Raw genomic sequence first — 13,017 nt, 5'->3', positions numbered from 1 at the left:
TCTCTTAGACTTACACCATTCACACTCAACTTCTCTTTCATGGTCCATTGATCTCAGGCTGAATTAACCACCTGCTTTCCTTGCTCTCCAGTTGGTATGCAGCACAGGAAGGGACTTCCCAATCTGCACATCACATGATCTGATACTCCTAATAAATCTCCACTTACTTGTGAATCTATATCCTATTGATCCTGTTTCACTGCAGAACCTAGACTGACGTTCCAGTATTTATTAATCATAAATTAATATATGACTTAGGTGCTAGAACACAACTTCATCTGATATTTCTTTATTTTCTTCACTGCTATTTTAAGAGTTCTTTTGACAAAAAAAGGACATATTATTAACATATGTTCTTGTTTGTTGGACATTTTAATGGGACATCCATAAAGATGTCATCCCATGAATTCATATTTCTGTTTGACTAATTCATTATATGCCTTCTGCATGTTCATATTTTAATTTTAAAAAGGATAAAATAGTATACATGAAAATCCAGGAAAGATAAAAGCATTTTAATGTATTCATGTACTACTACAAACTTACATTTTGTTTAAAAATTAAACTGAGAACAAATATTATTTTACATTTTTGTTCTGCAAATGCTTTAAATTAATGCTGACATTCGGTTTTACTTGAGTTATATTCTCTCTTATCACTCCCCAGTCTCTCTTTTACTGATTTCCTTTATAATTCTTCACAGCTCCAACCATGTGCTCATGCCTCAGGGCATTTGCATTGAGGTTCACTATATGGGAATGTTTTCACTCCCATTCAGATCTTTGCTTCAGTGTTTGCCCCTGACATGGATTCAATTTTCTCTGACCACCTTTATATATTTGTTCCTATTTACTCACTACATAAACCTTCCGCTCATCTGGTACCATTCTTCATAGTTCTTTTTAACCTTCACCTACTATATATTTGTTCAACTGTTTATTTATCTCCCCCCAACAGAATGTGAATTCCATGAGAGCAGTGCCCCTGTTATGTCCACAACATAAACATCAGCACCTGAATAGATATCTGTTTCACAGTACCTTCTAATAAGTGTTTGTTGAATGAGTGAATAAACTGATTGAGCTCTGAGTTTAATTGTACTAATACATTGACTCTTTGAATCATTGGTTATGATAAATATGAATCCTGCTAATGAAAACCTTCTAGATCAATATTCAGTGCATTCCAAAGACACTGCTAATTTTCTGCTCATATGAAATATTTTTTCTACTTTCTCAGTTCTCACACTTCTTATTTTTAGAAGAAACGATTTCCTTGAAATTCCATCATAAAATTGACCATTTCTAGCCCTCTCATAATGTTTTATAGGAAGTAATGTCTCATTAAGTTATCAAGTAACACTTGATAGTATCAAATAACTAGTAATTCAGAAGGACACATTAAATATAAATTATTTAAAGCATTCATATATGGTTAGAGTTTAGCAATTACAACATGTATTCAAATTATAGGAAGTAATTCTAAAAATCCATGTAGAATACCAACATAACAATATTTGTCATTAGAAACATGATATATTAAATATGCTGAGATAAAGCACAACTTTCATGTCTTCATGAAGTTGATCCTGGAGACTCAATACTACACAAAACCTACCCATAGGAATGCGACTCCACCTGGTATCTGTTACTCCTAGAAAGCAGGAGTCTTCACTTCGGCATTTGTAATACTGGGCTCTAAGGTGCTGTGTGGTTGTGATGTTTCATGTGGAGCAGTGTAGTCCAAAAGAGAGATTTGCTTCCATATTTGTGGTGAAAGTTCTTCAGCTGGAACCATTTCTAATTACTTTACTAATGATTTTGTAGTATTTTAGAATTATCTAAGATATATGGAAAAATTTTAAAGATGGTGTAGAATGTCACCATATCATACCGCGGCTGGCTCAATAATGACCCACAAAGAAGATCTGTGTCCTAATTCTGAAACATTTCAGTGTTCAACATGGCCCAAAAGGACTCTGCAAATGTGGTCCTGGATTTTAGCAATGAAAGATTATCCAGGATTATCTGTGTGTGTGCCCTGAAAGCAATCCCTGTACCTCACTGGATGGTGTTAGAAAGATTTAGCCACAGGCAAGACAGAAGTTGGCACAGTCACCAGGCAAACAACATTGATAAGACCACAGGAAAAACATTTGGCCTTTGGTTTTTTGGGATTGGTTTATTTCGCTTAGCATGATATTCTCCAACTGCATCCATTTACCTGCAAATGCCATAATATTATTATTCTTTATGACTGAATAGTATTCCAGGGTGGGGTGGGGAGTGAAAGAAAACGGAGGAACTTTAGATTATGTAGAAGGAAATGAGAGAGAGGGGGAGTCTGAAAAATGGTGGAATGAGACAAACATCATGACCCTATGTACATGTGTGATTCAGGAATGGTGTGAATCTATATCGCGTGCAACCATAGAAATGAAATGATGTACCCCATTTGTGTACAAAGAACAAAATGCAGTCTGTAAAAAATTTTTTAAAAATAAAAAGACCACAGGCATGAACTTCCACAACCCCTGGAGGATGGAGGAGGCAAGAAATGCAGTATTCCCTTGAGCCCATCAAGGGACCATGCTCTAGGAAACATTGATTTGACTCACGGAGATGGTTTCACACTTCTGGTTTCCATAACTGAGGAAGAGTAACATGTGCTGTTGTGAACCTCCAAATTTGCAATAACATTTTCCCAGAGTTATAGGAAAGTTGCCTGTTATGTTTTGCATTGTTTTTCAGTCTTTATGTGTAGTAACAAGTCATTGAGTTACCCAAAACTACCATTTTTCCTGTTTTGGTTTTATATGGAATTGGTAGTTGAATTTAGGGTACAATAAACCAGCCAGATTATCCTCTCATCTTACTATTAATCTACTGTAATGCCATTGTCATATAAGATAATGTGTACGGATACCAGATATCAGGTTCTGGTATCTTGTAGGGCCATAACTGAGCCCCCTACAGATTTGTTTCTTGCTCGAGCTACTAGGTGTCCACGCAGGCTGTGTGGATTAGTTGAAGGCTCTGTCATCTCTACTTCTCAGAGATGAAGGCACCTGCTGGGGCAGGAAGCCTGCTGGTTCCCAAGGTAGGAAAAAAGACAACTGGAGAGCCATGCAGGAGCAAGCACGAATAACTATTCTTCCTCAGTTTCTCAGCTGCAACGATCACATGTCCTACCTAGTTGAATGGGGCAGGAAGATGAGGAAGCAGAAGAATTGTTTTAGTAGCCCTACTTTTGTGACCCATGTTGTATCAGACTTTATACATAGTGGATGTAACAGTCATCCTGCAGAACCCCTAATATGTGCACAAATCCTGCAATGCTTTGTGTATATGTCATGTGACAATTTTCTTGAAAATCCTCTGAGGATGACAAGATATTACCATTGTTATGATAGAGAAGTAAATGTTGCAGAGGCTAAATCCTTGCTTGAATTTGAAGGGAAGCAACACAGACACATAAGAAGAAACGTGATCATGATCACACATACCTGTCCTGAGAAATCTGCGGTCAGTCTGCTTGGGAGTGTGGACTGAAGGCCAAGTGTGCAAATGTACCAAAAAAAAAAAAAAAAAAAAAAAAAAAAAAAAAGTCTTATCTCTCTTTTGCCTGAAGAAATCACACTTAGGCCGGAACTGTGGTGGTAATATGGTAGGAGTTTAAATAAAAATATTTGCTAAGGAGATTTCTGGAGATGTATTAGAGAACAAGCAAAAATGAAATAGAAAAATAATAATTTAAAAAGATGCAGTAGAAAATGTTGATAAAGATGTGAAAGAACTTGAACTGATTGCTACGCTGAAATTGGAGGAGTCTTTAGAAGACAGGTGGGAAATTTCTTGTTCAGATAAACAATTCTTATTTGAGAAATCAAGCTGCCTGCTAGATATTGAATTGCATGACATGAACACCTATGTCCACACAAAAATATTTCAGTGAATACTTAGATCAGCCTACTTCTAATCACCAAGCTCTAAAACCAGCACAGATGTTACTCAACTGCAGAATGGAAAAAAAAAAATGTAATTTCCATATAATGGAATACTATACCAAAATAAAAAAATATCATCCTGTCACACAGGTGACAGTAAGGACGACCCCAAAGCACAAAGGGAAAATGTCAGACTCAAAGACCACATATTCTAAGAGTTAAGGACATTCTAGCAAAAGCAAAATAACATGACTGAAGGAGATGGCTTGATGGCAAGAGTAGAATGTGGGAGAAGTTATGAAAGAGCAACTCAGAAAATTTGTTTAGGTGGCTATGATAGTGGATACGAGATCACACACTAGTCAAAATTCTTGGAATCTGATGCTGAAACTATCGGTGTAATCTATGGAAATTATGCATTAATTAGGAAATTTAAAAATAAGAAATAACAAGTAACACCACAAAGTGTGTGCACACTAAATACAACCAGCTTAACTTAACCCCCACAGACTGTTTAATTGATTCTTCCCTAGACAAGTTGGATGAGAACTGAAGAGATTCTCCAGAGGGAAATCTCCAGAGGTCTCAAAGTCTGCAATTCTCACCAGAACCCCGTGGTTAGCTTCTGAAATCCCAGTGTGACTCAATCCCACGTTGTTTTAGACGGAGCACATGTGTGGCCCACCCCACTGGATGTTATTTATTCATCTGAATAACAGTAAGTGCTTACTATCTACAGGACTTCCTCTGACCTGAGGATTAGCTATGAACCCTCAACCACAGCCAAAAAAGGCTCAAATCTAAAAATGTCATTGATTGACTTTGAAGTGATCAACTCTTCACAAGATGTTCTATAGACTTCCCTTGTCTGCGATATTCAGACATAACTCTATGTGAGAGATGTAATCTTATCACGTTTGTTCTGCAAATAAGGAGGAGGTAAGCTTCTCTCCCACAAGACAGAAAGAATTCATGGTAGACTCAGAAGATGATACATGCTAATGCTTATTTGTAGAGATCTTGCACACTTTTGAGCACTATCTCCTTTGATGTACTTAGGCAAACTCCAAGGCTGATTTTATGATGTCGGATTGAATATTCTGAATTGATTCTTTTTTCCTCTTTAATGAATCTGGTAAGAGTCTATATTCCATAAACATTATTGAGTAGTAGAGTTCATGCAAAAGCAGAGGAGCAGCTATACTTACTGTGAGTTGTTTTAAAAGAGGAAGAGCTGGTTTCAATGCTGCTCTTAAAACCAGAGGTTAGCCTATTGTGTGAATGTCAATACTTCTGTCAGGGGAAATTGAGCAGTTCTCACGACATGTCATACTTATTTCTCCAAAAATATGAACTAATAAATAAGACATCACACATTGATTGGTTAACTGTTGATATTATCTTTTCATTATATATTTACCTGTTGCTGGAGATAAAAAAAATACAAATCAAACCACCACCAACAACAAAACCAAAGTCGTGAAAGGATCGTTTGTTAAATCAGGAGTCCTAAATGAATTGGCATGCTCTGATCTGCTTTATAACATTTCCCTATAGCCTCACATAAGTTATTATTACATAACACTAGATACATCTAGTGTTGACAATAATTTGACTAAAAGCATACATTTTTTATTAGGTTGAAGTTGTCTTTAAATTGTGAATTTTATGTCTTTCTCACATTATCTGTATAATGTTTAGAAGATTAGATAACTACACACTTCCTGGATTTACTTCATCATAAGGTAAGAATAAAAATATTGAATAAATAATAATAATCTTTACACACACACAAACATATATTCATATGCAAAGTCATTATCATTGGTTGTGAAATTTAATATTGCTAAAATGTTCCTATATAGTAAAGGTTGGCCAATAAAATGTCTTTATGAAGGCAAGCTCGAAAATCCAAAGTGCCAAAGATTTAGCAGGAAGATGGGAGGGATTAGTAGTTAATTTTGAATGTAAATGCTTCCAAAGTTTGCATTCAAATAAGAAAGAGGTGCGGTGCCTCATTCCTGGAATCCCAGCTGATCTGGAGACTTAGGCAGATGAAATACTTAAGCACAGAAATTCAAAGCCAGCCTGGGTCATACAGCAAGACCCACTATCAAAACAAAGCAAAACAAAATTAATGAAGAAGTTTAAAATAAAGTCACTACACAACAAAGCGTTCAAATAAAATTTTTCATAAAATAGAACTTACCATCACGACTGGTCTTTGAGCTGAAGACAGTCCAGAAATAGATCTTCAACCCTTGAGCTCTGTGATTAGGCCATAGCATGATAGTGAGAAGAGAAAGCATAAATTTAAGAAAAATGGACTCTTATGCAAATAAAAACACGGATTTTAAGGAAGAACTTTTTTTTAAGTGAATGACACACATGGAATTGCAGGAGCAGCAATCATTTGTTTAGAGAAAAGACAGACAGAGGACACTGGAAATCACAGGAACTGTGAGTGACCCTAATGCAGGGGAAAGGCAAATTGGGGAGGGCAGCATCAGGGATATAAACTTACTACAATCAAAGCCCTGGATGTCAACATTCTCCTTGATCAAATCAACTTGGACTGTAATCCCATCCTAATAGCAGGATAGCCAGCACTATGAGGCTGTGCTTAACACCAAGCATTTTATTATTTTTTAATGTACTCCCTTATTTAATTTTCACAATAATACCTGAGCATAGGTCTCTTTTCTGACTTCATTTTGCAGATGACAACGGGCTGTTTAGGGGAGTTAGTTAGGACTAGTTACTGCTATGCGGTAATGGCAGGTCCAATGTGCATCTCTCCCAAGACCTAACCTTGGTGTCTGCTGTATTGGGTGACCTGCCTTCACACAGAATTGCATCCGCCCCTTGAGCATGCTCCACCATCCCAGCATGTGGACAACGCATACCAATGTGCTACACTGATTTGAGAGGTAAACTCATCTTCAGCCTGATCAAAAGTTTATGTTTTTAGGCACATGATTTGTCAACTTGTGTAGATGTGCTAGTGATAAGGAGCATGAGAGTGGGGGTGGGCAGTCACAGTGCAATTGAGAGCTTGCAAAGTCAGTTAGTATACATGTGTGGTTGAAAGAAGGGTCATTTCTCTCTTCTGGATTTTTGTTTGTTTCACCTCGGATACGTGGCAAATAGTGAGCAAGATGAGATTCCCAATTCAGTCATTTTCTAAATCCACCATGTATCCTCAAACTGAGTTGAAACCAGAATTAAAAATGAGTAATTATAAATTTAGTTAAAAACAATTTGATTAAAATTCAAATGACACCCTTAGACTTAGGAATGAATGACACAACATTAAAGATTGGCATGCATTGAGAGCTGAGGATGTCAATAAATACTTGTGCAAGTATGACTAAATTTCTCTTGTGCTTCACAGTATACATGAAGTGACAACCAACTGAACTCATAATATTGTTGAAAGGAAACCATGGGCACACATCCATAGGGCCTATGGAAGTTCTCAGCAGGTGGACAACAAGGAAAGATCAGTTTTTATTAGGTCAGGAGAAGTGAAATGGCCCAGAGAGTCACCCAATAAATTTTCATCAAGCAATGAAATTGTCCACAAGTAATGAAATTTCAAAATTGCATAGATAATCAAGATTCTTCAGCTTTGAGAGTATGGTACCCTGCATCCAATTAATGCACTCATGGTTTTTCAAGAACATTTTTCTGGAAAATTCTGAAGTACAAGTTATTGTTACAATAGGCAGAATATATATTATAACTATTCTTTCAAGTTTTGATTCAAATTCTTTATTGCTATGTTCCTTTTTGTGTTGTTGTTACAGACAATCTAGGATTCTCAGAAAATGTTGATGGAGAACAGGACAGAAGTGACAGAGTTCATCCTGCTGGGACTGACCAGTGACCCACGTCTGCAGCTTCCCCTCTTTCTGACGTTCCTGCTCATCTACACCATCACTCTGGTTGGGAACCTGGGGATGATCCTGTTGATCCTCTTGGACTCCCGTCTCCACACTCCCATGTACTTCTTCCTTGGCAACCTGTCTCTGGTGGACTTTTGTTCCTCTTCTTCTGTCACTCCCACAGTCATGGCTGGGCTCTTTATGGGACACAAGGTCATCTCCTACAATGCTTGTGCCGCACAGATGTACTTTTTTGCAGCATTGGTTACTGTTGAAAATTACCTCCTGGCTTCAATGGCATATGATCGCTATGCTGCAGTGTGTAAGCCCCTGCACTACACCACCACCATGACAACCAGTGTGTGTGCAAATCTGGTCATAGGCTCTTATGCGATTGGTTTCCTGAATGCCTCCATCCATACTGGAGACACATTTAGTCTCTCCTTCTGTCTGTCCAATGTGGTACACCATTTTTTCTGTGATATTCCAGCAGTCATGGTTCTCTCTTGCTCTGATAGACATATTAGTGAACTGGTTCTTATTTATATTGTGAGTTTCTGTATATTTTTTGCACTCCTAGTTATCTGGATATCCTACATATTCATTTTTGTCACCATCTTAAAGATGCGCTCAGGTGCAGGACACAGGAAGGCTCTGTCCACCTGTGCCTCCCACTTCACTGCTGTCTCCATTTTCTATGGGACTAGTATCTTCATGTACTTACAGCCCAGCTCCAGCCACTCCATGGACACTGATAAAATTGCATCTGTGTTCTACACCATGGTCATCCCTATGCTGAACCCTGTGGTCTACAGCCTGAGGAACAAGGAGGTCCAGAGTGCATTCTTAAAGGTCAAGAATGTCTTAATTTGTTGGAGGAAAAATAATCTTCAGAAGTTTTGTTTTAACTTTGTGGATGCATGATTTCTGGATCTATTTCATATAGCTCTTTTCCATGTATGCATACATTTTGAGCCCCACACCGAAGTTAAGTTCTTGAAATAATATCCTTAGCTCTATAAGTACTATTTCTTGAAATCAGTACTTGAAGGACAATGGTTACAATATTTTAGGGCCAGCTTGTCAAAATCCCCATTAAGATCTTAATGTATCCATTTATTTCACATGTGGTTTCTTGCCACTGCAAGCCCACATAAATATATGCAATATGGGCTCTAATGGGCCCATAAACAGGAGAAATGTATGCAGGTGTCCCACGATGACAGATACCCATGGATGTAGTTGATTTATCATAATTACATGTAATGTGGCTCTTTGTGGTAGTAACTTTTATATGTTCAACTTTAACTGCATTAAGCGATACCTACATACTGGGATCTAAGTCAACACATTTTGTGCTTCATGATAATGGGATAACACAGGGAAGAAGTTGATTATATGAGCAAGCACACATATATCAGTAACTAAATGAAGAAAAGATATTCATTACAATGTCAATTTTAATTTATTTAATGGTGATGTATTCATAACTGGTGTTCATAGCTATCCTCTTCTGCAAAGCATTCTGTTATTACCTTTAGCTTTAGCAAGCATGTCAATTGGTCATGTTCTTATTTGGTGGAAATATCCAAATCTTCATTCCTGAAGGGTCTGGGACATTAGTTGTTCTACTTTAATTGAACTGTCATAATTTGCCTTTGAAATAATCACAAGGAAGGTTTATACTGAGAGAAGTCCTAAGGGATCTCTTTTATTCAAGACATACTCTTCCTTAGCTCCATTATGAAATGGAATCCAATATTTTGCATGGTCTATTCAAAGTTCTTTGGGAGGTCATATATGCTCAGAATCATTATCAATGTATGGTTTTGTTTCTCCCATTGCCAAGATCCATAGGTCCAAAAATAGGTAAAAATGGAAGTGACATCAATCGGAATGAAAAATGCTTCCACCAGGAGATAGGACAGCGATCCTATTAAACTGGAAGTTAAAATTGATGCTCAACTACTTTGTGCTCCTCATGCCTCTGAACCACCAAGCAATGAGAAAGAAAAAAAATTAATGGTGATTGACCCCGACCTTTGAAAGGATTGGATCATCAGCATTCCTACATCTCTGACTGTGATTGAAATTTAGCCTTCAACTCTTCAGTTTATGTTAACTTGCCAAGCTTGCTGATTTGGACTTGCCAACCTCCAGAACTGTGCACAGTCAATTCCCAATGACAGATGCTTCTCTCTCTTTTTTTCTCTGCTTCTGTCTCTTTCTGTCTTTATCTCTTTGCCACTGTACACACATGTCTGCACATGCACACACACTGTATATATACAGAATACCAAATTAACAGAAATAAGTGTTTCATTTTCATTAGTAACGTCAGTATAAACTCACCAATAAAGATAGAGAATTGAAAAAATTTGTACGAAAAATAGAATTAACCTGAAAGACCTGCCTGCATTGAAAGAAACAAATTGGAAGTAAAAGGAGGGAAAAGTCTATATACCATGCTAATGGAAACCAAAACCAGATTACTTTTTAGTATGATGATACTAATAACAGAATAGGCTATGAGTCAAAAATTGTTATGAGTGAAATAAGATATCGTATGATAAGGACAATTAATTAGGAAATTGTGTACATATAATATATATAAATGTGTATGTACAAAAGTGGGTGTGTGTGTATATATATATTTATATATAAACACAGAAGCCCAGAATATAGAAGCAAATGCTGACAACAAACTGAATTGTCCTGCAATAAGGGCTGAAGACCACAGTACCTCATTTCAATAATGAATACAATGTCTAGAGATGATCAATAAGAAGCTGAGAACATGAGAAACACCACAATCTAAGGCATACAGAACAAATATATACACAGCGCTCTTCCCAAGAACAGTGGAATTCCAAATTGCATATGAACTGGTTACTATGACAAACCCTATCTTAGGCTGAAAACCTACTCTGAATGAACTTTAAAGATTTAACTCATATAAAACAATTTCACTAGTCACAATACAATGGAACTAGAAATCAATAACAAGGAAAATATTAAACATTCACACATATGTGAAGAACAAACTCTCCTATAATCATTGGGTAAAAAGTACATCAAAAGAAATGTAAAAATAGTTTTATAAAAATGAATTTGAAATAACACATATCCAATTTTGTGACAGGAAGCAGACACAGTGGTCATAGGAAATTGATAACTCTAAGTGACAATAATAAAATTATTAGAGATGCACACCAACAAATTATATAACATAGAAAAAAATTTAAATTCCTTGAATACACACTACTAAAACTGACTCCAGAGGAAAAGGGAATCTGAATATATCTACAAGTGTAGCGATTGAATTAACCATAAATAACTTCCAAAAAGATGAAATTACAGGAATTTCCTGGTAAGTTCCCCAAAGCAAATGTTCCATAATAATAAAAATTATCACGTGAAAGACACCTGGTGAGAATTTGTATTAAATTCCAGTGACTGCTAGAACAAACTACTGAAACTTAGAGGTTTGCGACAGCACATATTTTTTTTCTTCCAGAATTCTGGAAGCCAGAAATGTGAAATCATCCCCATGAGCTGAATCAATGGTCTGTCAGAGCCAAGGTCCCTTCGTGGGTCCCATTCCTTACCTCTTCTATCCTCCAGGGGTTGTGGAATTCCATGCCCTGTGGTCACTTCAATTTATCACACTGGTGACTTTGTGGATCTTGTTTTGCCTATAGTTAAATCTTTCTAACTATATTTTATAAGGATACATGAGATTTCTTTTATCAGTGCATTATAGTTATACATAATATTGGGGTTCATTTTTGACATAATTATACAACCATGGAACATAATTTGCTCCATTTCCATCCCCAGTACTTCCCCTTTGCCTCACCTCCCTCCCTTGTACTCTTTCTTCATTCTACCAGTCTTCTATGTATTTATAGTTTTTAAAATTAGTACATTATAGATATACACAAAGGTGAAACTCACTGTGATATATTCACTTATGAATAGTAGTTTGTCAGTTGTTCTCTTTTCCATTCCTTCTCCATTGCCCTTAATCCCCTTCCTCTGTGCCATGGATCTTTCTTCTATTTTCATGGAATTGCCCAACCTTTTTTTCCCTGAATTTTTAGGACAAAGATAATCCTGGGTGATGTTGTATTCTGTTTTTTTAAAAAAAAAAAAAAAACTTTTCATTTGTGTGCATTAATTATACAGAATGGTGAGTTCCATTGTGGTGAATTTGTATATACAGGGAAACATAGTTTGGTCAATCTCATCTCCAGTATCTTCCCACTCTTTCCCATGCTCCTGCCTCCTGATTCCTCCTCTACCCTAAAGGTTTTCCTCAACTCTCATTCTTAAAATCCTTAGCATCCTCACATCTGTAGAGACCTTCAGGGCCACATAGAGGAAACACTGAACGTTTCAAAATCAGGACTTGGATCTTTTTGTGATCTATCATTGCATTACCACAGTATCATATGGCTGCATTAGGTACCATCTCTGATAATTTTCCATAAATACTTCAAAACTCTGCAGTTAAATAATCCTCACAATGATAATGAGGAGTGATTACGTAGAACTGACACCATAGACAGATAAGTGAATATTGGTTTTTCATTACACAACTGCACAAGGAACAGCAAGATCATTGTAGTACATTTGATCCAAATCTACAAATGAAACAATACTGAGGCCTCCTAATTTACAGGAGTAGCAAATTACACATGGAGACGTGTTTCTATGTGTAGGTTTTGCATACGATTCAGCTCCCTGAAGGTTAAAGTTAGAAGATTGTGCTTTATATTGAAATGTTCAATGAACCTTATTTTTTCTAATGGCAAATATTGTCAAGTTTATATTCTGCACAGAAATTTAGGATCATTTCAGTTTATTGTGTAATTTGTGTACATGTAGTAATTGCTCAAACATAATCATATATGAATAATTTTATATTTAATGTGTCTTTATGGTTATAAAATAATTCTTATATAATGTATCACATTCCTCTTAATGAGGCGACACTTCCTACTAAACATTATGAGATTTGAAATGATTGACTTGAGTATTGGATTTCAAGGAAGGCATTTTTCCTGTAAGTAAGGAGTGTGAGAACTGAGTACCAATGCAGAAAAAAATATTCTAGCAAAGCAGAAAATTAGCTGTGCCCTTGAAATGCCCTGAATGTTGATCTAGAAGGTTTTCCTTGCA

General features: G+C 36.5%; 1 protein-coding gene across 1 annotated transcript; it reads left to right on the top strand.

The window, feature by feature from the left end:
• Positions 1–7,770: 7,770 nt before the first annotated feature.
• On the top strand, positions 7,771–8,757 carry LOC306638407 (olfactory receptor 5B3-like; the record flags this gene model as incomplete). Its single annotated transcript, XM_079101700.1, has 1 exon — positions 7,771–8,757. The coding sequence occupies exon 1, from the start codon at positions 7,777–7,779 to the stop codon at positions 8,755–8,757; it is 981 nt and encodes a 326-aa protein (XP_078957826.1). The 5' UTR covers positions 7,771–7,776.
• Between the last annotated feature and the right edge of the window lie 4,260 nt (positions 8,758–13,017).

The sequence above is a fragment of the Sciurus vulgaris genome, assembly GCF_902686455.1.
Source record: "Sciurus vulgaris genome assembly, chromosome: 11".
NCBI lineage: Eukaryota > Metazoa > Chordata > Mammalia > Rodentia > Sciuridae > Sciurus > Sciurus vulgaris.
Note: the sequence above shows the minus strand (reverse complement) of the source record. Positions and strands in the feature narration are given on the sequence as shown.